This window comes from Nomia melanderi, chromosome 14 (genome assembly GCF_051020985.1).
Source record: "Nomia melanderi isolate GNS246 chromosome 14, iyNomMela1, whole genome shotgun sequence".
NCBI classification, from domain to species: domain Eukaryota; kingdom Metazoa; phylum Arthropoda; class Insecta; order Hymenoptera; family Halictidae; genus Nomia; species Nomia melanderi.
In genome coordinates, this window is record NC_135012.1 from 8,251,545 (window position 1) to 8,279,004 (window position 27,460).

The window sequence follows — 27,460 nt, forward strand, 5'->3', positions numbered from 1 at the left end:
AACCGATCATTGTGAATGAACGTTTTCCCCTTGATTCTGTGATTTTTTAGCTTTATGAATTGGCGCAAGACAGACATAGAAGTTTCTGTGGAGATTCTGGAATTCTTGAGTCTTACTGTTTTCTGATATTTGTGATCCTCCTGTGGGGAATCGAGCGAGTATTATATTTATCAGTCGATTCCTTATATTTAGTGGTTTCTATAATTTTGTTAATAGTATTTCTTTTCTCATATTGCTCCTTTGTGGTTTTTATACTATCGGATCGACTAATTCCCATGTTGGTTTCACGATTCTCATGTTCTTCATTTTTGATATCTGTTATACTTTTGATTACAGTAATGCAATTTTCGCACTATCCGATTTCCACGATTCCCATGTCCCTTAGTTTCATTAACTCCCACATTGTTCGGTTCTAATGCTTCCACGTTTTCACGATTCTCATGCTGCTACAATTTTGTAACTACCACATTAATCGATTTACATAATTCTCATATTCTTCAGTTTCTATTATTCCCCGGTTATTCAGCTTTAGTGATTCCCATGATTTCATACTCTTCGGATCGCAGGATCTCCGCACTGATGTATGCCTGTGATTCCCACACTGCCTGTTTCTATTATACTCCCGAGTCCTGAGAATATTGGAAACTTTATTTTCTTGACGTTGGACCGTTCGTCCAGTGGAATCGGTTTCAATAGAGGGACAGCACGTGAATCTTATTCCACGGGCCAAATACGTGGAGTATAAACACAGTCCGGGTAATGCCACGGTAATAAATGAAAATATGATGAAACAGATATTGAGTTTCAAGCGAAACGTTCGATAGGAGTTTCGAGTGCGCTTTGAACCGACATTTATGGAAGCTCAAGTGACAGACGGCACAATACATTCGCGACGACGAGGACAATAGGAACTTCGATTCCTGAACGTGCTGTTTGAAATTTATATTCCGTATAGCTTCGCGTAACATAAACAATAACAAAATAGAACCTCCACTTCTATTTTCGTCCAGATGTTCTATTCTCCGACGACTTTCAATTCAATTTCCATTCAACTTCGTTCGACAATCATTTTACTTGAGAGAACTTCTTGAACTTCAAGAGAATAAACTAGAACAATTATATTATATATATATATATATGTATAATTCAGAATTTTTAATCTTTTCATTCGCGAAAGAGAAAATAGAGCAATAAATTGCATCAATTTACTATTAACGCATCAGCAACTTTTTCCATGTTTCTATTTTTAAATTTATTGTATTTTCTGGAAGATTTCTATATTAAATTCTGAATTATACATATGAATAATAGAACTGTTCTCGTTTCTTTTCTTGACGATGTATATGATCTTTAATTTCGTATGTTCTTATACTTCTTAGTGTTTTGTTGTGCATGCAGTTGAAAATTGATTAATAACACGCTGCATCGTACTATGAATAAATGATCCGGTTCCAGAAGTAATTTATTCACGCAGCTATTAGTATTCATTTCCAACTGCGCTATAATTGTGCCGATACGATGGCTAATTAACTTAGAATCTTAAAAGCTCGTTTCGCGGTTCGTGACGAATTTCTTATCTCGTTGGTTCATTACTGGAGCAGCGAACTTCCTGATGAAAGGATGCAGCGTGCTTGCTTCAAGTGCGAACTCGGATAAGCTTAACGCAATTACGTTGTGAATTATTTGTTTCTCGGGCCGGGTAGAAACGAAATGAATTTAACCGGGGAAATGTGAAGCGAGACAGTAACTCTCGGGCACGGTAAATTGTCCCTAAAAAATTTACTGCATCGCCGAGCTCCGCTCACTTAAGTATTAAAACACTTATCAAACGCGACGTAAACTCGAAACAATACAGCAAAGCGATGCAACTTTTTGTTCGGGAGAACTGCAAATTTATGAGAAATTTACTAGATCGTATAAAAACCAGCATGAAATTCCTTAAGTACCTTTTTAGAAGCCTGCTTCCGTTTTTAATACTTTATTTACTGGAGATTGCTTAATGGTACCTTGAAAATCAGAAATGAATAGACTTCTTAATTAAATCTTCAGCTGCTATGAAAATTAAAACCGTGAATTGAATCATCTTGAAACACATAGTTTAATCGTTTCTTTTGGGATCATTATTTAAGAGATAATTTAAAGGTTTTTATTTACATATCAGTCACGATTTTTGTGAAATTTTGTTAATAAAGGAACTTCGATTTTCAATGTTTATTATATGTTAAACTTTTTAAAAATATTTGTAGGGTACTTTGTTAAGATTTATAATAAATTAGGAGAATCTTATTAGGAACCAAAAATATTACATTACTGGGCTGGAATTAACTGTTTGTTTAAGGTGCACCCGATGCACTGAGCCCGTTCTCATCCTTCTTAATTAGAATTCACTTTTCCTTGTTATAAGTAATTCCCACACGATGCAATAGCGGATCAGTAATGGAATTAAGGAAAGTTCGCCTGGGAATAGATAACGGTGTTAGAAGTTCCTCGATATTATCCACGTCCCCGGTTAGGTATATCGCCATAGGCAATCGGACCTAATAATACAATTAATGTGCAGGTATGGCTACAGCGATCATGTTTGTGATTCGAATAGAGGATTCGGATGGAAACTGGTAACTCGCGCATGTGCTTTGAATACTCGATATAATCGAATCAATGATTGAGAAATTTCGGAGCTTACGAGAATATTAAAAGTTAAACTGGAGATCTTAGGGTGACTCGGGATTGTTGTCTTGAAATACAAGAAACTTCGGTTAAAAGGAAGAATCTTAGATTAGACGTATAAAACCAATGTGATCTCGAGATGTCTTTAGAGATTTGGCTTTTCATAATTTTAAAATATGCATCTTATAAATTTCTCGACGTCTTGCACGTCTGGACGGATTATCGAAATAAAAGATACACGAAGAACGTGAAGGTGTTCAATATTTCCAATACCTCAACACTTTAAAGACTTTCACAAACTCTTGCGGAACACTTAAAATTTTCAAGACATTCGAGTTCTTCGAACCATTCAAGACTCTTAAGGCTTTTAGAATATTTAAGAGTTCCAAGATTTTCACGATTCCCAATTCTTTCAAGACTATTAAAACTTCCCTGTTTCCCAAGACACTAAGAATTCCCAGGGCAAGTTGAATCCTTCGAAATCTCTTCAGCATTCCAACTTCTCTAACGATTCAAATGATTTCAAGGTTCCAAAATCTATCGATACGTTTCAAATAAATCTACTGCTATAATTTTTAATTTTGTTGAATCAACTTGAAAATCTTCACCACGAGTCTAACTCGTTGTAGGACAAGGGGTTAAAAACGAAATATAACAGCCTCTAACCCGGTGTTCATCGAAGGCGACTCGGAAAACAGGCGTCCTCTAGTCGCGCGACTTCGCAGTGCCATCGCTAGCGGTACAAGCATCGGGTTACGGTCAGGTATGTGCATTAAGGCACACAGAGGCCTGGCCGTAGCCCGTGGCCCGACCCTTCCAGGTGGTATATAGGTCTACGTGCAAACACGCGAGCACGTTAAGTGCGCTTCCAGCGCCAGGTCGCTACGATACCGGCAGGGAACCGCGAAGGGGTTAGTCTGATATATGGGATGGGCCCGATATTATGCGCGTACGCGCCGCGGAATATAGGTATTCTTTACGAGCGTTCGCGGAAACTGAAAGCCTATTCAATATACAGTCACCGACAAAAGTATTGGAACAGCGTGACGAGAAATGAATTATTATTGAAAAACTCGGTACACCAGGTATTCCAGAGACAGCCTGATGTCATTTGAATTGTCAAGTATCTATATTTTCAGAAATGAATTATTATTGAAAAACTCGGTACACCAGGTATTCCAGAGACAGCCTGATGTCATTTGAATTGTCAAGTATCTATATTTTCAGTCGTAGTAGATTTTGCGAAGAATTTTTGAAACTTTTGAAAACCATTTTCATAAAAATTGAATTATCCATCGGAGCCTTGAAGACTAGAAAAAAGCTATATGTCAATCTTTTGTTATTAGAATCATTAAATTATTCATTTGCAGCTTTGGAATTTAGATATTAAAGCTCGAAGTCTCCATTATGGCGGCATTTAATTTTTCTTTTTATACGTATTTACTTCCATAAATAGATATACATTTCTTTTTGTCAAGTATTAGCGATATTTATGATACAATGCTTCTTTTAAAGAAGACCATCTCTCCTTGATTTACTTTATAGTACTATGTATTGGAATAAGTTACGTATATGGAATACGTGGACAGTAAGAGTACGTAAAATTTAAAAAAATATTTGGCAACATGCAAATAAATTATGGAACGTTTATTCTGTTCGAGTATGCACAATGCTTGGGTACTTTTGTCGCCGACTGTACATCCCCATAGGCGCACGTGGAAAAGTGGGCGCGGATGTATGATTTTCTAAAGACGATGGGGGGATGATTAATGGATAATTGACCGGTGAATGTTGGACTTAAATGTCGGTATAAATTGTCGTATTATTGAATTAGCGTTAGTTATACACGGTGTGTGTATCCAGCGAGCGGTTCGTTCGGTTGTGTAGGCAGAAAGGAGTACGGTACTGGTTGAACGTTTTCTGATTTTATGTATCTCGGTGGTTTATAATGTATCTTTAATATGCAATTTCGCTTTCATTTCATTTTCTATGTTTCAATATTGTTCTTCATGTTTTCGCTGATTAAGTATTTCGAATAGAATTCTGTACGATAATACGCGACAAAATGTATATACGTTATTAAAATTAAATTCTGAAAATAGAATTTTGAAAAGTGACTATGAACTTTTGGTTCACCCGGTGTGCAGTGATTTTAAAAGAACGTATATATTACCAGGGAAATAATACGTTCGCAAGAACAACGAATGCCACAATTCTTTCTCCTTTTCATTTCGCGTTCTCAAGATGTTATGACGCATCTGCAGTGTACAATTGCACTCTCGCTGCAAATGTAACCATATACCCTGGCGCACGGAAGATTTCAATTATTAACCGTTTTATACATCCAGTTACCTCGAACAAGTAAACATTATAATTACTCACATTGCTTCTTTCAATTGTCTAGTTCGCAAACATTGTGGTCACGTACTAATTGAACCTACCTATTTATAAACCTGAAAATACTGGAATGAAGAGTATAAAAATTTAACAAACATATTGAAACAACCGCAAACATTTATCCATAAACACCAAGCGAATAGAATACTTTGTAAGTAAATATCATTTTAAATATTTGCAATGAACTTTTCCATTAGTTATAACTAGTATATATATATATATATATTATTATAAATTGTAATTAAATATAGTTGTAATATATTACAATAAACCTCCACCATTCCAATGCCCAATCACCAGTGACGTTACGCTGTGCTTCAACGGTAGCTGATTACGCGACAACCCAATCACCAGAAAAAAAGCCCAGTGCGCACCGTGGTTAATCCCAGAATTCGTTTCTTTCTTTGCGTCTCGGCAGACTCACCTTCCTCGAAGGGCTGCGCCCGTTTAGCGAATGCCTTCGAGAAAACGCCACGCGGCTTCGACGCCTCCACGCCGCCGTTTTCTACGGCTGCGCTCATTTTTCTGAGTGGTCCTTCACGGTGCTTCTATTGCCACGACGGATAAAGGGACCATCTGAAATTCACGCCACACGCTAGATCTTTGTTTAAACTCGCCGTCTTCCGGCATTCGGTTTCCGCGACAAGTCGTCCTCGCGTAAGTTTCGCGTTTCTCGCCTTGAGGAACCGTTCGTTTCAATGATTATAAATAAGCTAATCTTTTTACACGTATATTACAGTGTTCTGGAACACTGAAATATCTTTGTAAAAGGAATTATCGTGTAATTTGAAGTATTCCGTGTTATTTGTAAAATAAAGTAGAATTAAGAGATTTTCCTTCTTATGACAATGTTTTTGTAGAGATTTATTTATATTTTCCAAGTCACATCGAGATTATAATGCAATGACCATAATATTATCAAATATAGCCATGTTGAAAGATTGGATAGCAAATAGATTTTATTAAATAATAATATTTAGAATGTAGGGAAATAGAAAATAGATTAACCATAATATCACAGGTTATCCTCTAAAAACCTATTTTACACATATGAATAAGAAACAAACATTTTCATCATCCACATAAAAATCTTCTCCATTCTTCATCCTCCCCCTATATACCTACACCTCAACAATTATTGAAGCAACCTAATCAATTCCGTCCCGTAATCAAGTAAACAGTCGAAAAGAACCTTACAGTATCTCCACTTTTATCCCAAACATTTTACTGCGGCAAAACCTCTGTTTCCCATTCTATCCGCGCAATCACGTTTTTTCGGCTCCACTCTCGCGCGTATCGAATGCAAAACATCGGCCACCGGTAGGACACCGGCATCGATCCCCGAGCGCATTGCTCGAATCGCCGGGGCGCATAAATCAACGCCTAACTTCGTCGAAAACTTCACAGCGGAATTTATCGCGCGCGTCCTTTCCCTGTGTGTAATGATAAATTATGACGATCGAATATCGAGCGTCGGCGAGGGGACGAGACACGCGTGCACACATCATCCCCCTGCTCCTCCCTTTGCGCTAAGGTAATAAGAGGGATCGCGTAAGCCTCGTGGAGTTTTTAGGGGATGTACTACGTGCACGCTAGACGCCGAGGATCAGGCGTAATGACATTAACTTACCGACAGCCGGTAAACAAGGGTTATCGAGCTCACCCCCGGCACCAGATGCCTGTAAACATTAACTGGCTTCGAGGATATTAAAAGTATCAACGCGAGGATTAGCCGGAGTTCGCCGAATCCGCGCTGCTTTGCGCTGAATAATAGAATTCCAGTGCGAGGGATGGGATTTTTAAGGCTTTAGCCTGTAAATTATGGTGGGATTCTAATGGAGAATAGTGTTTGAAATGTAGATACTGGATTTATCAAGGGGATGTTCGGTTTGGCGATTTTTAACTTGGGATTCTTTGCTCCTGCGAATGAAGGGGTTGATCGTGATTTATTGTCGAAATGGGTAGGGTTATTGGTTTTAATGGTTCTGGATGTTAGCAAGCTTTTTCATTAATTTTTTAGTGTGGATGTTTGTTGATAAGGTAACTGGATAAGGTAGGGGAGGGGAACTTGATTGTGAAAAATTAGGGGGTTGATTGTGGTTTATCGTGGGAAATGAGTATTATTACAATCTTTTAATGGAGAAGTTTATTGATAAGTTTAGTAATTGTTGGTTTTACAAGAAAGGGATGAAGCACCTTTCAGAAGATATTATTCAGTAAGAACCGAGGTGAAAGAAACTCTTCAGATTAAGATATGAATTATTAATCGTTAATTCCGAAGAAGAATTTTATTAATCTCAACGAAACAAGATTGTCAGCAGAATTAACACATTTGCTACTGTCGATCATATAGGTAACGATCTTGTGAATGATAATATTTATTCAATCCAACAAACCTAAACAAAATATTGAAAAATTGAAACCAAAACGAGTCATTAAGTTCCTAAATATAATGCCACGTCTTATAACTTCAAATAACAATATCTATAGATTATTTTCATTTTCTTCGTGTAAAACATTGAATTGCGATTGTCACAAACATCTAACGCTGCTGGCGAACAAATTACGTTAATTGTAAGTTTCGGTTCAATATTTCCGATAAAGCGTTTCGGTCCGGCGCGTTTCTTTCGGCGAATTAGCTCGAGTAAAACGAATTAATTACAGCTGCTGCGAAGTTTCGATATGATATCCCCGCAAGCGAACAAAGGGGTCGGGGGTTTAATGGGGATCTACAAAGGACAAAGATATAACAATTCCGGCACGGGAAACCGGGAGAAACCTCGTTCCAGGTTTCACGGACAGACACTTTGAGCAACAACGCGGACGCGTTTCAAAATGAGCCAGTAATTTCGGTGGTAACGGAGGGCCCGAGTGTTGTTGTCACGTTTATTCCAGACCGGCGAGTTACGAACGCGCACGACCCCCCAGAGTTCAATTCCGAAATGGACATATACCAGTCCGTCGATCCCTTTTGTCAACCGGCGGGAGAGTTCAGCGAATGACAGTTTCATCTGCAGAATCGCCACAGAGACCCATGCAGAGCAACGATTTCTTTGTACAGGGAAGAACTTGTGTGAACGACTCCTTAACTCCTTCGATTTCTTCTAACTCCAGTTCATATTCCACTTATGGCACAATGTTTCACCATTGTCTGTATTTTAGACACTTGTTTGAAGATTATTTGAACAATTGCTTGAATATGTTTTTTTCCATTTGTGGTACAGTTTTCACTACTGTTTTTATGTTAGATATCTCTTTGGGGATTATTTAAATAATTATTTAGGTAATTATTAAGAATGGTCCAAGTAGAAATTCATTAGAATGAATAGTAGGCTGCGGATTTTTATATAAAATAAAAATGTTTTGGTACAATTTGCAAAGGTTACAGTTTAACGGGAGATTAAATTCTTTATTAATGATTTTAGTAAGTTTTATTAAATTTTCGTGGCCAATAGTTGTAAAATCAGGGTGGAAATTTTATTTTCTGTATCGAAGCTTCGAAGTGTCAAAGGTAATATAAAAAAGGAATGAAATCTTCTGAAGATATGTGTAGCCTATAAATACATAAAAATCCATAATCTAGAAATTATTAACGCAGGAAATGTTATCAATGTATTTTTACTTTCATTGGACTTTTAAAATTTCAAAACAAGATATTTAATAACCGACATGATTTCAAACCAAAATGTTCATTAAGCCTTTTATAATTTCTAAAAAGAAATCGTCTATCTTTCACCTTAAAAAACTCAACTATTGTTTGTGAAATAAAAACAACGGATTATCGGTGTCTTGAACAAATTGTAAGCAGCCGGTAACGTAGCCACAAAACGTCCAACGTCGCTAGTTGTTATTCCATAATTAATTATAAAAGTGAAAAAATCTCAATATATTTTTTATTTATACGTAATGAATTGAAATGAAACTTTTGACATATCTTCTATATAACTTTGAATAAAAAATAACCTTTTGTATTATTCTATATTGCCTGCATTTCAAAAATTACTTTATTTACACATAATGAATTGGAATGAAACTTTGGACATAATTAAACTGTTTATTTTGAAAGTGGCTTAAGTCCATTTTTCGAAAACAATCAAGTTAATCATTATAATAGTTATGATCCGACATAATCTTTCTAACCTTTAATTGTCTTTTAATCTTCTTTCAGTGGACTTAACTCACTTTAAAAAAAACGGTTAATATCTTCTATGTAACTGAAAATTTTGCTTTTGTAATACCCTACATTGCGTTTTAAAAATTGAAATAGCTAATGCAGATGAAAATACGAATTAACTTATGACCGAACAACGTTTCGACATGAAAACACGAGTTAACTCGTGACCGGTCAGCAATGTGTGACTCTGAAAATCCTAATAATTATTTATAAGATCAAAGCAGTAAACGGTCAGTGTCTCGAGGAACAAATTGCGAGCAGCTGGTAACGTAGCCAGAGAACGTCCAACGTCACTGAGTTTCAATGCGGATTCAGTGTAATTCGAGATTTCCGCGGTCCCTGCCTCTTCAGAATAGGAAGGTAATGCCGATGTAATTTGTATTTACGGCTCTCCACGGAGCCATTGTACCGCATTGCTCAATGGACCACATATCCTTTTGGAAGACGCATCCATCGGCCGAGAAAGCGGAGAAAAGGAACCGGGGACGCCCGGTGACGTTGCTTCTGCTTATCTAAAAGCCCTTCCACCCTAACCTTGCTACGTCGGTACCATTTTATACGAAAAATCTCGCTAATGGGAATAAATCTTCGAATGGAGCTGAGGCGGAACAGGTTTTATGGTAATAAAATTCGAGGAATTACTGTAAGTACAGAGCCGAGGAAGAGTATGATTTATTTTAATATATACCGACGTGGGACATTCACCACCGATAATGTCCTTCAAATGGAGATGCAGTTCGAAGTTTTATAATGGATATTGTTTAGAAGGGAGAAAATTTAGGAAATAAATCTAACGAACGAGAAATAAAAATATCGTGAAATTATTTTAAGAATGGAGAAAATTGAGAAATATAATTCCTTAATTAAATATTCTAATCTGTGACTAAATGTATCAAGGTTTCTAACAGTACAAAATATACTTAGTAACTGCAGCTTCATTGAGAACGTAAAATTAATAGACAAGTGAATATTTTCATGAGTAATTCCAATTACAATGTAATCCACAGTTAATTAACCCAATGTTCGTAATATTACATATCCTACTAATACTTCAATTAACTCTTCGCAGCCTACTGTCGCAATGACGCCTTCGAGCTTCCACATCTAAAATCGAAAGCTTCAAATAAATAATTCAATCACTCAAATAATGGGAGACAGACACATGGTTTCTTTCTGATATTTAAAATTTCAATACATAATGCAATTTCTATCGACAGACTTTTCAAAGCTTTAAGATATCGCTAATATTACAAGTATCACGAGCACCACAATGAATCATCCAAAAATCGCACGAATTTCCATCGACGAAATTAAAATTGCAAAATCCCCCCGCACTGGACATGTTAAACGTCGCGTGACTACAGTCACCGTCGCCGACGGAAAGGTTAATTCGATCGCATCGATATTCCGTTGTCCTCTTGGCAGGATATCGCGCGGCAGCGACTCGAAAGGTGGGCGAACCGTGTGTTATGCAAAGGAGGACAAGATCATCCGAGATCGAGCCGGCTCTGTGAAAGTCTGATAGATCTGTCGATCGTGTTCGACGACTGCGATGAAAGGTAGCGGGTCGAAATAAAAAAAAGAAAAAAGGTGGCTCGTAACGAGCCATGCTCTCTCCTGTTTCGGCAGTGGCACAAAGGACATCGGCTTCCGACGCGTTTTCCAGGCATTGTATCTACACGCGCGCGAGCGAAGGTCATTAATATTCATGAGGCGCCCGGTAGAATCCGCTTAATTATCGCAGCCGTATATACTGTTCTGGTAATCTCATGGGCGCGGGACCCTTTCATTTGAATAAATAGAAAGAAGCTATTCCGAGCCATTTCCATTGCAACGTGTTAATTCATCGCGGTTCGACGCATCGAACGATCTTCCCTCGTTAATTCGATCTACCGCGAGCCTATTAATCGGCTTTTCGATTTCGAACGCTCAGTCCCTTGCCATAGGATTTCTCAACTGTGATCGATAGAAATATTCTATCATTAACACTAGAACCGTATCAGTTGAAATAACTGGTTTCGGTTTTATTATTTCGCAATTATTGATGCCTTAGAAGCATTGAATATTCGAAACGATTTCGAAAATAGTTTCATTCGAATACTATGATGCATATCTGAAGGAACTGAAAATAATCTATTGTTAATTTTTATATTACGTATGAATCATATTAAATGTTTGATAATTCTAGTGTTAACTTCTTAGCTACTGTACGCCATGGTAGTGGATCTTGTGAGTATCATCTTTTCGAATGATTTGTCACTATAGTGGCACAATTCTTTTTCTGACTTTTTCTGAACGATAGTTGTGCACGTTATAGTTTAATCTAACGTAATTGCACGGCGGAAAGTTCTATCGGTCTCAAATCGCAGTGATTCGCTACAATGGACGTGATACCTTGGTCTCAATATTATTCTTGTGTTATCAATTATCATACCGAGCAAACATGGATGCAGGATTTGCCTAGAATTTTTCTGCTTCTTCGAATGAATTATTCACGCTTTCGCTATAATGGATGAGGAAGAAACGATGCTGTGGACGAGATATCTCGTTGCCATGGTGTTCTACGTATAATGCTATCATGGTGACGAGATATCTCATCCATTGTAACGAAAGAGTTAATAATTTATTGGGAAACGGAGATAAATTCTAGGCATATGCCATATCCACGTTTGCTTAGTATAATAATTGATGACAGGAGAATAATATCATCTGCATTCACAGGAATTCAGTAATATTTATGTTTACTAAATTCTAGTTAAAATCTTCGCTAGCAGTCCTGCGCGTTATTGTAAGGCAAGAGGTTAACGATCGGTAACCTATTAAAATTACGCTTAAAAGAAATGTAATCGGAGCATTACGAGATTCCTTTATGCTTTGATTTTAAAATTTCAAAGCTTTGCAAGTGAAAACACACATTCTTACGTGACAATGAAGAACGTAGTAGTTAGTCAGTAGTTGACTTGATTGAGAGCAGTGGATGAAGTGTTAACATTGGCCGGCCAAGTGAGAACACTCGTTTAGATTAAAGTTTGACTGAAAATTCTACGTTTTCTCTCAGGTCATTTAACTTTATATTAATTCATAAATAGAATATCGTGTTTTCATCTATATTTGTTTATATTTTATTTATATTTATCGTACGGAGCAAAGATAAAAGTGTTAAAAATAGTCGCATCCTTTGAGATTATTATTTAACCCACTGACTGAATAATCCTTCGAACTTGAACATCCAGAACAGCGTAACGAGCGTGAATGCATTACAGCCGAACGCACTTACGATAAAAATCTAGGCTGATGCAATGAAATAGGAAACTCACCGACCAGATATAAGGGGAAAAACGTAAAACGGGAAATGAAGTCGAACACAAAGAAGATAGCTCGTCGTTCGCCAGTTCATAATCGTCAAACTCTTGAATTACTATGCAATCTGCTAGCGAGATCTTTCCAAACGAGACGGTGGAACCCATAAAAACCGACATAAACAGCCATCAAACCTCGTTAATTAAGATCTAGAGTATCCAGCGAGCGTTCTTTGTGAAAAAAATTCACGAAGGCCGAAAGCGCGGCGCGCAAACTGAGTTAAGGACACCAACAGCTCCGAAACATGATTAAATCGTCGGGAACGAAGTTTCCGCGAGAGCAGGTGTCGCCTGTAATCGAATCGACTGGGGTAGAATCGAAAGGACACGTCGAGAAAGTTGGAAATTAGGATGGAAACGGGGCAAGATTCGCCTAGCGCCGGGCCTGGCTTTTATTTCTTCCACTTCCGTCTTAATTAGCGATACATTTGGCCCACTAATTATAACGTCGGGCTTCGGGTTCTGGCGCGTTTACATTACACGAACGTTTTGACGTAAATTCGTGCTTAGTCGATGTTACGGTGTCGTATTTTACATGAATTTATGTAAATATGCAGGGAGACAGATAGGAGACAGTTAACGAGGCAACTGCTATTCTAGAAGAAATGGAGAATATTAACAACAAAAGTTCAGCGATATTTTCTTTTTAAGGTATTACCAACATTCGTTCTTTATCAAGTTCTTCTTTAAAGTTCAGTATATTTTGGAGTAGTTATAATTAGACAAAGAATAGATTATATAAGAAAATTTGGAAGCGCAACAATGCATAGGATGGATAACGAAGAAATTTAAGAAGCGTTCAAACACTAACCTTTTTATTTCTATTTTTCTGTTTATATTTCTATATTAAAATCTTACTTTTAATCTTTATCGCTCTTCTACTTCTCTTTGTTAATATTTTCTATCTCTATTTCCAATTTCTACTCTCCTAATTTCCAAAAATGATTACTAAATGAGAAACTTACCTCAGTAGCTCTAAAGTATAAATCTAATAAATCAACTTAAATCCAAAACTCACCTCTCTAGTTCCTCTACACCTAGTGTTCCCAATACCCCTATCTCAATTCTAAACCTATCTCATATCTTTCAGTTTCTACTTCCAATTTCTATTCGTCTGATTTCGAAAAATGATTCAATTACTAAATGAGAAACTTAACGCAGTAGCTCTAAAATATAAATCTAATAAATCAACTTAACAAATCCAAAACTCACCTCTCTAGTTCCTCTACACCTAGTGTTCCCAATAATACCCCTATCTCAATTCTAAACCCATCTCATGTCTTTCAGTTTCCACTTCCAATTTCTATTCGTCTGAATACCAAAAATGATTCAATTACTAAATGGTAAGAACTCGACTCGATGTATCTTTATTAAAATCTGCCTTATAACCATGCTTCAAAGAACACTGTCAGCCAGCCCATAAAGCTATCGTTCAACCGAATCTCCCTTTCAGCTCTCGCGATTTGATTCAAGCCAAGTCAAACCCGCGACCTGTTTTCTCTGTTGGGTTCTTCGGGCTGTTTCGCGCGAGCTTTCGATTAGCCGTAACGGAAACGTCGGCGGCGCAGAAATGAAAAGCGCTCGCGGCGCACAAAGCTAAAGGAGAGCGGGGCCGAAAGAGCCCGCGCGCTTTTCTTCGCCGGCGAGAAAGCGCATTGAGCAAGCGGCCGTTACGCGGCTGTAATTAAAAGCTCACCCCCGCTCGCTCGTTCGCGCGGTAATTGTATCGATTGTTTCGCCGCTAGTGTGCGCACCGCGCTCCCACGAAACGGCTCTCTCCTCCGTTTTTGCCTCCTGTTCCGCGGAGAATCGATACCCGGCTCCGCTTGCACAGTGACTCACTGAGGGTCTTTGAATTAGAGGAACGCGTTCGTTAATTCCGAACGCGACGGGGACGCCCAGAAAAGTAAAGGCAACGGGGGCAAGGGCGAGGCGAATTATTGTTTCCGACGCGGGAACGTTGTCGCATCTGCGACGCTTGCGATGAGTTCCATGGACGTTTCAAAGATTTCAGGTGGAGTTTCGAACGACTGCACGGTGACTTGAAGAATTTAGTCATTGACGTTCGTGAAAATTCCATGAGATTTGAAAAATTCGGCGAGTGGAATTTGTAGGATTTTAGTGATTGCAATTTGCAATAGTCGGATGGCTGTAATTTGAAAGAATTGGACGATTGAAATTTGGTGAAATTGGATGACTGAGATTTGGAAAATTCAGTGATCGAAGCTTGAAAATATTGAACGACTGGAAATTGAAGAACTTAATGATCCAAATTCGAAGCAATTGGACGACAGGAATTTGAAGAATTTAATGATTCAAATTTGAAAAACATTTAATACTTAAATGCTTCAATTTATGCAATGGGATATATCCCCTGATATATCAAGGTGTTATCGATAAAACGTAATGGAACCATTAAAATAATTTACAGTTAATAAAGAATGAATACCCATATAAACAGTTCGACTCTATTGTAACCAAACTTGAATAAAAATGTCCACACATTTCTTATCCGAGAGCAGACAAAACGCGTCGATGAAGTATGAACATACACATAAAAATTCGCCTTTATTCATACCAGCCATGAACGAAGTAATTTTTCACGACGCCGTAGTGCGGTACGAGATCTATAAAGATGTTTATCCGATAAGATGGCGCACGTAAGCCCGAAGATGGAATTCGCGATCGGGGCAGTGTTCCCGATCGGTCGGCTTGATTTACGTCGCACGAGAACAATAAGCGTTGGAACAATCTGTCTCGCTCGAAAGAGCATTCAGGATGAGCCTTAACGGTGAAAGCCGGACCGGAAGGACCGACGATCCGTGACCACCGACACGACAATGCGAACGGTATCTAAACCTTTTGCTCGCGGATAATGCATCGTGCGCGCTTCCTCGCGCATGACATAATCATTTCGAATTTTTCCTCGTGAGAACCATGGAACACTGCCAATACGTTCACCGGATAGGCGGAGATCGTTTCTACGTGATTAATTTCGGTAATGGATGACTTCACGTGCTTCTGATGGATCTATAATAGGTAATAAAATACTGCTCCTAATTAATCGTGATTCAATATTGGATACCGAGTGCGTTCGAAATTAAATATCACAGGGAGAATGAAATACTCTTCCGTCGATTCGATGCGGTTTTATTAGAATATTGTTGGTGGAAGGTTTTTAATGAAATCAATGAACGCAAATAACGAAATTGTAACATTTTTGGTTATGGAGCAGTTTGTATGAGTGATCGGATGCGAAATAAGGATAATTATAAAATGAAATATACTATTGGTGGAAAATAAAATTTCTTAGCAATACCGTTAGAATTATATGATAGAATTTTGGCTGAGAGTCAGTGATAAACTACTTTACACAGGGGTGATTGTAATAAGATAATAAATCGACGTATTATTTATACAAAATAAAATTTCCTAATATCACCAAGAGCATATAACAGTACTTTTGCCGAGACTTTCATTGATAAACTCAACACAAATGTAATTAACATACCAATAATCATAAAACAACATTATTCATCAAAAACAAAATTTCCCAGCAATGCTACCAAAACTACATAACAGTACTTCAACCGAGACTCTCAATGATAAATTCAATACGAATGTAATTACAATAAAATACCAATAATCATAAAACAACGATATTATTAAGCAAAAATAACATTTCCCAGCGGTAGCGGCAAAACCACATAGGAGACCTTCAACTTGGGCTACCAATAATGAATCACCCAGTATAATGTGCCCCGCCCGTGGACAACACTGGTCTACTGAGCCAATTACCGCGTGCCATCTCTCTCGCAGCCCCTCACGGTACAAGACTCGTCAGGGTGACGCGCGAGACGAGGCAAAAGACGAAAAGTGGAATGGAACGGGGCGTAGAAGGCGGCCCGCCCGTTAAACGCGCGAGAGGAAAATGGCTTGAATGTGGAACAGAGATGACTGAGGGGAGAGAGCACGGAGCCACGGAGGATCCATGAATATTCATGCCGCGGCGGTTATATCGCGGAGGTGGCTCGAAGGGGGGAAAAAGGAACGCCACCAGCGTCGGTGACCCGAACCAACACCGAACGAAGGCCGAAATTATTGAATGAAAAAGGACCATCGCATCGGGCCGTGTAACAGGCGAGACTGCGGACCGTGGATTTTTATTTTCGTACATGGGATTATATAAAAGTCACCGATGTCAGACGCTTAACGAAGGTTAATTCATTTTGTGTCCCTATTTCGGAGATTCGAGCCATTCAAGGGCGATTACTTTTAGCAATGGCACAATTGCTTGTTTCGTTGTTTTATGGGCTTCATTGATATGTGGACCGTCTTGTGCGAGAAAATTGGGGCGAATTGTTTGGGGGTTTTCGTAGACGTTGATTAGAGATGCTGTTAAGGAGATTTTTAATTGGAGATGTGTTTGAAGTTTTTTTGGTGATATTGATGAAAGATTGGCGAGTAAGAATTGGTGATATTGATAGATAATTGGCAAGTAATGGTTAGTAATATTAATAAATGGCGAATAATACTTGGCAATGTTAATTAATAGTTGGCGAGTAATACTTGGTAATAATGCAATGTTTGGTTTTTACATGAATTGTAATTATAATTCAATAATGTATTATTGATTTCTTGATTTAATTAACGTTTCATTTTGTCGAGAGGCTAAAATGAAATTCTGGTAATTAAATTAATAATGAGATTAAGTAAGCTTCAACTGAAGTTCATACATCAGTATTTATTCAACAATAACTGGATGCCATACTTGTACAGAATTAGAATAACGGTGAATTCAAAAGATAATTTAAATCATTTTAACGAGCTCCTGCGAGACTTTTCGTTGCGTCAAACGAAAATTCACGCATGTAAATGCGTAATATTCATAATTCAGTTATACGAGTTGGTTTATTGCTTTCCAGTTATAACTTAAACAAAACACCTAATTATGCGGCAGCTAATGACAATTATGGACAAGCAATTATTAATGATACTTCTCTCTGCGCTTTATCAATGGCCCCATAGTCGTTAATCCATTACTGCGTTTAAACTGAAAGCTGATTATTATAGATTTCATTTTAAATGATCAGCAATTAATATTTATAGTTCCTGTAATTTCCACTTCCCATCAATTACGTATATTTACATTGAAATTTAAACGTGTACGATGATAATAAAGGCCCTTCTCGACGCAAATCAATTTTTAGTCAACTATAAAATTTCTAAACCGATAAACAACGATTACACGAATTTTCAAAAAATTTACTAAACATAATAAACATGTCACAGTTATATCTATATCATTATTATATTCAATATCTATTTATATTTTCACCGCACAAGAAAATCAAAATTTATTAATCATTTAATATAAAATGTGTGTTACTAACTATTCTTGTTTTTTACGCTGAAACTACCGAGTAGTTAAATCGACTTTTCGAAGTTCCTCTGTAGGAACTCCGAGAGTGCATCTACTGAGACTTTAATTCATTTATAATTCAGTTTGCGTGTTGCTAAGTCAATTTCATTATTTATTTCTCCGAGGAACATCTGTTATCTTTTTAATAATTGCGAAAAGAAGGAATCAGGAATGGCTCGTTTTGACCCGTCCGGTAGGTTTAGTGTTAATAAGAATTTCCAGGAGAATTTTCCACACTGCGCCAAGAAATCCTCGCCGGAGAGAGGACGGAAATAAAGAATAAATAGACTCGCTGAGTACACGGGAAGAGAATCACTCGAGCTCGGCTCTCGTCAGGAAATATGGATCACCTTGTGTACACGGGACGGGGAAAGACCGATTGCAGGGAATTTTCAGTTACCAGCTGTTGCGTTGCCGTCGTGAAAGCACGAGCCACGTTAGTCTCGCTCGGATAAGGATAACTTTAATACATATAGCTCAGCCACCGAGAGCACGCGGATAGAGCTTTATCGCCGCACACTGTTGCGAAAGCTCGTTCGCGAGAAGGTGCACTAAATTGCTTCTTAATTGCCAGCCACGAAGTTGCTTGTATACATATATGCACACGTGTGTACACACCCATTCGATGTACAGGGTGATCTGCGATTAAAACACGACCGTAACGGAAGTTGGTATCCGCGAAGAATTAAAAATTACCCTGTAATTATTGCTTATGAAGTTTCTCGGTTAATGCTTTGAATGATAATTTCTTTTAAATACACTAAATGTAATTACGTTAGTTGATAACATAAAGAAATACTTGAATTTTACTTAAAAGAGACGGATGGTATTAATATTTATTTAATTTGTATTGAAAATTTGAGATTGACATTAACTAAATATACTAGTTCGTGATTAATGTTTGTAAATGGTTTTCTTGAATTATTAAGTTCAGTTGTATATTAATTTCTTAAGCTTGGTACAAATGTTGTGACAAGAATTTTCTTTTTTCCCAGAATATTAATGTTTAATATTAATATTAGTGTAATTAAGGTTTTCTTCAGTTGCCAGCAGAATATTCTTGTGTTCTTTGAATTTTTTAACGTCCTGCATGGTACGAGGGACAAAGTCCACTGAGGCAGACCTTGCATTACTAATTCAAACGCACGTTTCCTCGCGTTTTATCTAAACAGTTTAAAAACGCGCGATAAACGCAAGGACATGCTAGAACGACCTAAATAATATCATCGAATTAATTCAGTATATCGAAAAGGAACAGGAAAAAAGTGTTCGCTCGACTGCTATATACGTCGCGACGATTTAATTCCAGGACTATAATTAGACGCGTATGTTTATTAATGAGCTAGCGTGCCGTAGTTCCTGCTCGCGCCAGCAACCTTAAGACTTTCATTTTTCAAAGCCATTCAGACGTTGTGAACTGCAATGGAATCAAATTTGTACGGGTTGCATAATGCAGAAGCCAACGCACGATAATTCCACTTGAAGTTCGTTACCACGTTAATTAAATGAATACATTAATAACTTCGGCTGAAATGAAATGGCACTTAGGAATTCCATATTGATATTTCAATAATTACTCCATTAAAAAGAAGGATCATTAAATATTTTCTCTCCATCTATTAAAAATATTATGTTAATCTCAAAATCTTTGTTACTTTCATCGTAGACAACACGGTAATACCGATAGTAATACCTATTCCATGAATATTCAAAGCACTATAAAATGGAAGTTCAAATATGCAATAAAAATTTCATATTAATGAAACGAAAAATGACAAAATAACCTTTTATTCTCAGTTATTTTTAACAAATCTTGACATTCATTTACAAACTATTTTTCTTCTAAAATCATAACTTCTATTTTATCTTTTAGATTCGATAACGATACTCTTAATCGCGATATAAGCCTTTGAGGACGAATGTCGCCATTTTTTTAACAAATCAGTGAGTAGTTCTTTTTTCTGCTGGAATTTTAGAGTTCAACGAACAATTCCTCTACAAAGGGAACAATTAAAGAAATAAATATTATGTTCGATGTTATTAATATTACATTCCAAAATAATAATTTGGAATAATTCAAGAAATCCTCGTCCGCAAACGATTAAAGTGTCCTCACCAATGAAACTCGAATTAGTCTACGCTCAGTTCGTAATTATGGTAACGAGACGTTGCAGAGACACATCGGGTATCGGATGCCATGCGACAAGAATGACTTCCGGTATCTGTACACCTCGAAACGGAAGATTACTGTCCATCCGCGGACGTCAAACTGCACATACGTCCAGCGTGATTGCAGGAAGCAATGCGCGTGACGTACAATGATGCGCGATGTAGTTCACGTTGCACACCGGTGAATCTGAATATTGTATAAACCTGTTGTGCGGGTCTGACAGCTTGTCATGCTGTTGCGAGCGTGTATTTTTTTCTCTTCTTTGTTTCGTGCTTGACAAACCTTGCTCCCACTGACAAACATAATTTCCTTTGGGTTATTTTCTCCCTGGAACTCCAGTCTAACGGGTTCCACGGAAAAAGGTGCAAAATAACGGGGCCAAGTATGTAATTTTTCGATCGCTCGAGCTAATGTAAAAACATGACCGACAATTTCAGTGCGAATGATACTAATGGTTATGTCCGAATACATGAAAGTTTCGCGTGATTTTTATTTTAACTCTTAAAATGCTGAGCGGGGTCCTCCGGGAGACCCCAGTATGTTTATAGCTAAAAACAAAATAACGGTAATGAAAAAAGAGAAAATACATAAAATATGAAAAATTACAAAAAATTACTTACAAAATTATTAAGGGAAAATACTTTCTGGACTTCCTATAGGATATTGGTATTATCGAAATTCTTGTGAAATTAATTATTTTATATTTACATTCCTTTGTATTATGAATTACTTTATATTTATATTATTTTATAGCATTAATTATTATTTTATATTTATATTACTTATATTTATTAGAAATTTCTATATTTCATTTTCTAATTTTTAGGAGAATTATAGAATCGATACAGGACCGATACAACATCGGTTCCAAAAAATCAGAACCGAAACCGATACCCCTAATAACAATTAAGACTGTTTCAGTTCCCCATGTCAATGGGAACCCAAGTACATTTTCGAACACTTACTTTCGGTACCATTTTAATCCCGGTTCCGAGGCTCTGTGGAAAATTGAAGGATGTCGCGGGAATGGATAACGCGCCACGGTTGCGTCACATTCCCGTCGCGGCATTGAAAACGAGCAAAAGCACCGCGGGCCATTTAAGGCACTTGTGTCTCGTCGCGGTGTTCCCGTTTTACCGTAAAGGTTGCCCCCGCTTCTCTCGGGTGAACAAACGAACGCGTCACGACCTGAGACCCTCCTCGATCCACGATCAGATCGAGGTTGACGGGGAACGAATTTCGTGTCCCTACCACGGACAACTCCCAACGAAAATCAACCTAAGGCCCTTAAATGGTCGCGCGGACGGTAACTTGCGTAATTGACAATCCTTCGCGTGCCTTTCATACAGGTTCATTTTCATTTTTAAATACTCGGGATCGATACTGCAATTATATGTATCACTGAAATGTAATGTTATTGGAATTGGAACATGATATAACTGCCGTTGTAATTTTATGGATTTTTAATGTTACCTGGTTTTCTTTAAATTAAAAATAAGGTAAGAGATACTGAGTTTTCTTTGAAGAAGTGGATTTTTCAAGTTTCCAGGATAAATAATGAAATTTGGATGTTTAATATGGAGGAGATAAGTCGAGTTTCACGTATTTCTTTATGGAATGTCTTTAATTACTTTTTTCGTTGGAAACTAAAGGGTCTAGCTGAGCAAATGTTTTAATAACATTCTATACAACAACTAAGAGTGATAAAATAATTTAATATAAAAATTATCATATACTAATCAATCATAATTGTAATCCTTCTGAATAATTCCAGCTCGGCGGATTGTTCTTTATTATCTTCTATTCTTCACCGTCCATTATTAAAATCCACGACGCCCAACGCATCAATCAACACGGCAGCGGCCAAAAAATGGGGAGGAACAAACACGACACCTTTCTACATTCAGAAGAGCGATCACGTTAAAGGAATAAATAATTGACGCGAATACATCGGGACATCCCGCGGCCGAACGAACGTATCCAGGGCTGGGGTGGCGGATCGATATGCAGATGTCCGGTTCTCATAAATATTTATCAACCTCAAAAAAGAGACTTCTGGTACCGGCGAATACCTCATCCCCAATTTTTCCTGGGACCGTTTCTTTATTACTACCGTTACTGTTATCGTTCCGAGCAAAAGGAAGACAAGGGAGCCCGACGGAAATCAGGACAGAAAGTTTTTGGCTACATAAAGGCGAGATTATACTGGATGCATATTCGGACTGCTGTTGCAGGTCGAGACGTGAAATATAAAACAGAAACTATGTTCAAGATATTTAATCAAATTTAGATAGTACAAAATATTTGATTCGATTAGATAAGTACAAGGGTAGTTTCTCGTGATGTTGGGCATTTGTAGGAATTTCGATTAGCAATTAATCAGTATTAACTAAGAGCTGGTAGCTAGTGAAGCTAGTAACTAGTACAGCTAGTAGACCTAGTAGAGCTAGTAGAGCTAGCAGAAATAGTACAGCTACAAGAGCTAGTACAGTTAGAAGAGCTAGTAAAGCTAGTACCAACTAAGTACGCATTACTTAAAAATCTTATACTTAAGATCATATAACACAGTCGAGGCTAGAGCTAACTAGTTCAAAGTGGCCAAGCTCGCCATAAAAAATGTAGATCCATCAGTACTTTTGTATAAAAATGTTTAGAAGACATCTAACCTAAAACATTTATTCCATCGACACATCATTCATCACAAGAACATTAGAGTAACATGAGTAGCATAAACAATACAAACAGAGCACACACCCATCCGTCTAATCAATCGAGGAATACTGCACCTACCTAAGTATTTCACAACCTGAATATCTCATAAACGACAACTCTATTCAACGCAATCAATGTATACACGCACAAACTCTTAACAGCATATACGTTTAACTGTCTTCAGATATTTATTCGTCGGCATTACTCCTCGTCCGAGGACATGGATCAGTGGAACCGTGGCCTGAAAGTGTCGACCGAGATTCAACTTCAGCCGGTATCGATTTTTCAAGCGGCACATGTCCCAGCGTGGCCGGCCGCGTCGGTGGCGTCGGTGGCGGCGGCACGGTAAATTCTAATAAATATTTATTGCCAGATAAAGTAGCATGCAAATACGCGGTCACGCGGCGGAATCTCGATCACCGGGAATACATGTTAAACCGAACCTCCTTCCGGTTATCTGAGCATTCGACAACCCCTCCGCGGCTCCCTGCGGCTGGTACACGTCTCCCCGAATCTCGTCCGGACGCTATTCGTCCCCGTCCCTCTGACTGACAAGTGTAATAACGTTGTCAATAATGTTCATCCGTCGGATAATCCTTTTTGTCGATTCGCCGCGCGCGCGACAACACCTACCCCTCGAAAATGTTTTATCACCTGTTCGACGAAGAATGATTCTTGTTTTTATTCCTTCTTTCGTCTCCTTTTGTAAAAATTTGTGAGATAGATAATTGAATAAGTTTGAATGGAAAGTAGGGATTACTTTGTTTTTGGACTATGATTTGAAAAAGTGAAAAGAGTATTCTTTAATGGTATAGATAATTGGTTAAATAATTTTAGTTACATCTTAATTCAGTTAATCATATTTAGTCTGTGATTTGTAATTATTTAGTTTGTTAACCTATTGTATTTTTGTTTATATATTCTTGTATACGGTTTTCTGTTACGTTGGATAAAATATTTTCTTGCATTTTTTGAAGGAAGATTGAAGATAAATGGAGATTTGTACAGAATAAAATAGAAGATAAATGAAAGAGGTAGAGAAATGTTGTGCAACCTAATATTTTCCTTTGTACACGGAATCCGTTGCGTGTAACGAGCAATAATAATAGTGTAATATTGATTTCTCTTGTAAGTACGGTGGAGACGCTTGTTAGACAAATTCACAGTCTTGGGCTAATTTATACGGAAGAAAATTACACGGAATTTAATTTTCTTGAACACAGGTTCTATTCTACTCGCAGCGGGGTGTGTACAGTGTGAAACTTTATTCAAATCTTTGTTTCGCCGTGCTTCGCAAGTGAAGAAATATTATTAAGGGGCGAACTTCCGTGGACTAATTATAAGACAAAACAGCGAACAATACACTTGAGCTTATAATTAAATTGTTAAATACCCGGGGAAGAATTTGTAGATTTATCCGGATGATTATACGAGTTTAAGAAACGGAGTGCCAGAGTGGAATTAAATGCAATTAGACAGTGGTAGGAAATGAAAATAAATAATTTAAGAGTATGGTCTTTTAGCGAATGAATAACCATTAAAAACGAAAATCGTAATGGTAGACTGCTCTGAAGATTCTATTTATTTAGTGAGCTATTAATGTGAAAATCTCGAAACCGTGATATAAATCTAGACTAATTAAATTATAAATGCCTATTTTATAATTATATACTCATATCAGTCGATATTGTCCACAGGGTGTTTCAGAAATAAATATCCATGTCCTAAGATGAAAATTTTGTATTCTTGGGAACAAGAATTATTACAGTCAATCAGTGAAACGATAAGATATCTACGTATCTAATCACAGTAAATATTCTTTGTATTCTTTACAGTTAACAAAGTATATTTATAAATCTATTAATTTCGAGTTCTGAAATATATTTTTCTTTAGACACCAAATCGATGTTCTTTCGAAAGATCTTTTCTCATATTTTATCCTGATCTCCAGTATTTTAATAAACCTAGTTCACTATTCTATTGTTTTACAGCGATACATGCAGTTCATAGTACCGCGATTATTCTTATTAAAAAAAAACGAAAAGAAGACAAAATACAGAAAGGTAGATATTTATCCCCGAGAAAGTCAGTTACTTCCTCAACACCCGTTACACCGACTCCCAGATCCCCTAGCCGCAATCAAACACATAAATTGGCGAGCAGCATCGTCGAAACGAATCACCGTTTAATTAACTCCGATCCCGATCGTTCATTCAAGAGACTCGGCCGGCGATCATCCGTCCCGTGGCCCGAGCCAAGAGAAAACAAGCGAGTGCCGTGGAAAACAATGCAAAGTGTATCCAATAACGACGGTCACGACGGCCCGAGACCGGAACGGACGCGACAAGAAGAGGGGATCCGCGAACGGTTTATCAGTTCTCGAACCTGGCGATCGGATAAAACGACGATCACGGTTGAGAGTGAACGTACCGTGCGTTGCTGGGAAGAAGAATGAAAGGAACGCGGGTTTAATTGGTCAGAGTAGAATGGATTTGTCGATTTCGTATCGGTTCGGTGTTCTAGAAGTATTATTTTCAGTTTTTCAGCGGTTACTCTTGCGTAGAACAGTGTTTGTCAAACTTTTATGGCTCGAGATCCATTTTACTGTTTGTAATTCATTTGATGCCTATGAAACATAGTAATAGAATCGTAATTTTTAACTAATAATCGATGTAGAATCGAAAATAAGATTTATAGAACTGATAAAGAACCCAAATCAGGACTTCTCCCGGGTCTAACGATTATTTTAATTAGAACTGATAGGTAACAGTTTGAAACAGTTGTTTTCGAAGTTGCTTCGATCCTTGGTCGAACGCTGGTTTTAAAAGAAATGAGAGAAAGAGAGAAATTAGATGGCAATGGAGAAAATGAAGAGAAGATGCAAACAAAAGAAACTGGTAGAGAGCAGATGAAAAAAGAGGTAGGAAACGGTTGAAAACGAAAGAAATCGACAGAAACCAGTTGAAAACGATAGAAACAGAAAGAAAGCAGTTAACACTAGAGCTACCGTACCAGTCGAAATGACTGGTTTCGATATTCTTGTTTTGCAATTATTGATATTTTAAAAGAATATTCGACATGATCTTGAAAATAAATAATTTCACTTGAATACCATAATGAATGTCCGAAGAAATTGAAAATAATCTACTACAATTTTTATAGGGATTACACGTCAGTTATATTAAATGCTCGGTAGTTCTAGTGTTAAAAACGAAAGAAAGATAACAGTTGAAAAACAGAGAAAGAGGGGGAACCAGTGGAAAACGAATGAAATACAGAGAAACCAATAGAAAACGAATGAAATACAGAGAAACCAGTGGAAAACAAATGAGATCCAGCGAAACTAGTTGAAAACGAAAGAAACAGAGAGAAAACATTTGAGAAAGAAAGAAAGAGGGAGACAGATGAAAGAGAAGAAAGAGAGAGAGACGTTTGAAGTAAAAGAACTCGCCGGTGAGCATTCCTGCGCTCTGAACTCTCTCGGATGATCCGCAGCGCCGCGAACGTTCCCACGCCCCGCGGATTCCGCTACGGAAACCGCGAACCTGCGATTCTCCCTTCCACCGATCGCTGCCGCTTCCACTTCCGTTCCCTTCCCACCGTTTCTTAATAACTATTCGGTCGAACGCGCCCCCCAGCGCGATCTCAAAGCGCGACACTTATCTCCCGGTCCCGGGGAAAATTAATGAACGCGCGTCCCCAAACGATGTTGGAGCGTGAACTCCCTCTCTCTCTCTCTCGCTCTGTGTCAGAGGCGTGAAACTTTGTGGCTTCAATCGTGCCGACGCTGGAAACCCGTCGACGACGATGCCGTTGAGTGTTTACCGTGTTACTTGCGCGGAAATCGGACGAGTCTTCTTGTGTCCTCGTTCTCTTTTTTTTTTGACACTTTGCTCAGTGGTTGCTTGAGCCTTAACCCTTTGGGACGAGGGTCGTTGGAAATTTAAAAAATGTTGCTCCATGGGAAACTGAATTGGACGGTGACGTTTGAAATGTTGGGAAAGAAGAAAGCTGTACGTTAACTATCAGGTTAACTGATAGGTTAACGGTGGGAAATTATTGTTGATTGTATTATCGAATTATTTAGTTGCAATTTTATACTAGAAATATAATTACAATTTGGGTTGATTTGTAGAATGTTCCTCTTTAGATTTATGGAGAGGTTTTCAGAAAATTTTTGGGTCAGTTGTTTTTTTTTTCTTTTTGAGGTAACGAGGGTTCAAAATGATATGATGAAAACAGGAATGTTGCTACAGTCTAGTGATTTCTATGTTTCTTCTTGACACGCGTCGAAACTCACTCTAATGTCAGCGAAAATTAGATTAGGTTATCAGAAACTTGTTTAACTTGTGAAACTCTTAGAATTGACATACTAATGTGACAATGAACCTAGCTGCAATGTTGGCGACAAGTTAGAGTAGATTTTCCCTGAGGATCTCGGCTACATCTGACAGTCCCGACGGTAGCAATTGGTAGGAAACTGTCTAAACTGCAAAACAGTTGAACTTGGCACATTAAACTTGATATTTGATGCAACTGAATTAAACAAAAGAAGGTTG

The 27,460-nt window shown here is 37.7% G+C and overlaps 1 protein-coding gene across 20 annotated transcripts in view; it reads right to left on the reverse strand.

The window, feature by feature from the left end:
* Positions 1–27,460, reverse strand: part of Liprin-gamma (liprin protein kazrin) — a 169,452-nt gene that overhangs the window by 62,596 nt on the left and 79,396 nt on the right. For 3 of the 20 annotated variants that reach the window (XM_031992198.2, XM_031992200.2, XM_031992199.2), the window contains one exon: positions 5,489–5,640. The exons of the other annotated variants lie outside the window; for them this stretch is intronic. In XM_031992198.2, the coding sequence (XP_031848058.2) occupies positions 5,489–5,585 (97 nt within the window). In that variant the 5' untranslated portion in view covers positions 5,586–5,640. The remainder of the gene's footprint in view (positions 1–5,488; positions 5,641–27,460) is intronic. 20 annotated transcript variants of the gene reach the window in all.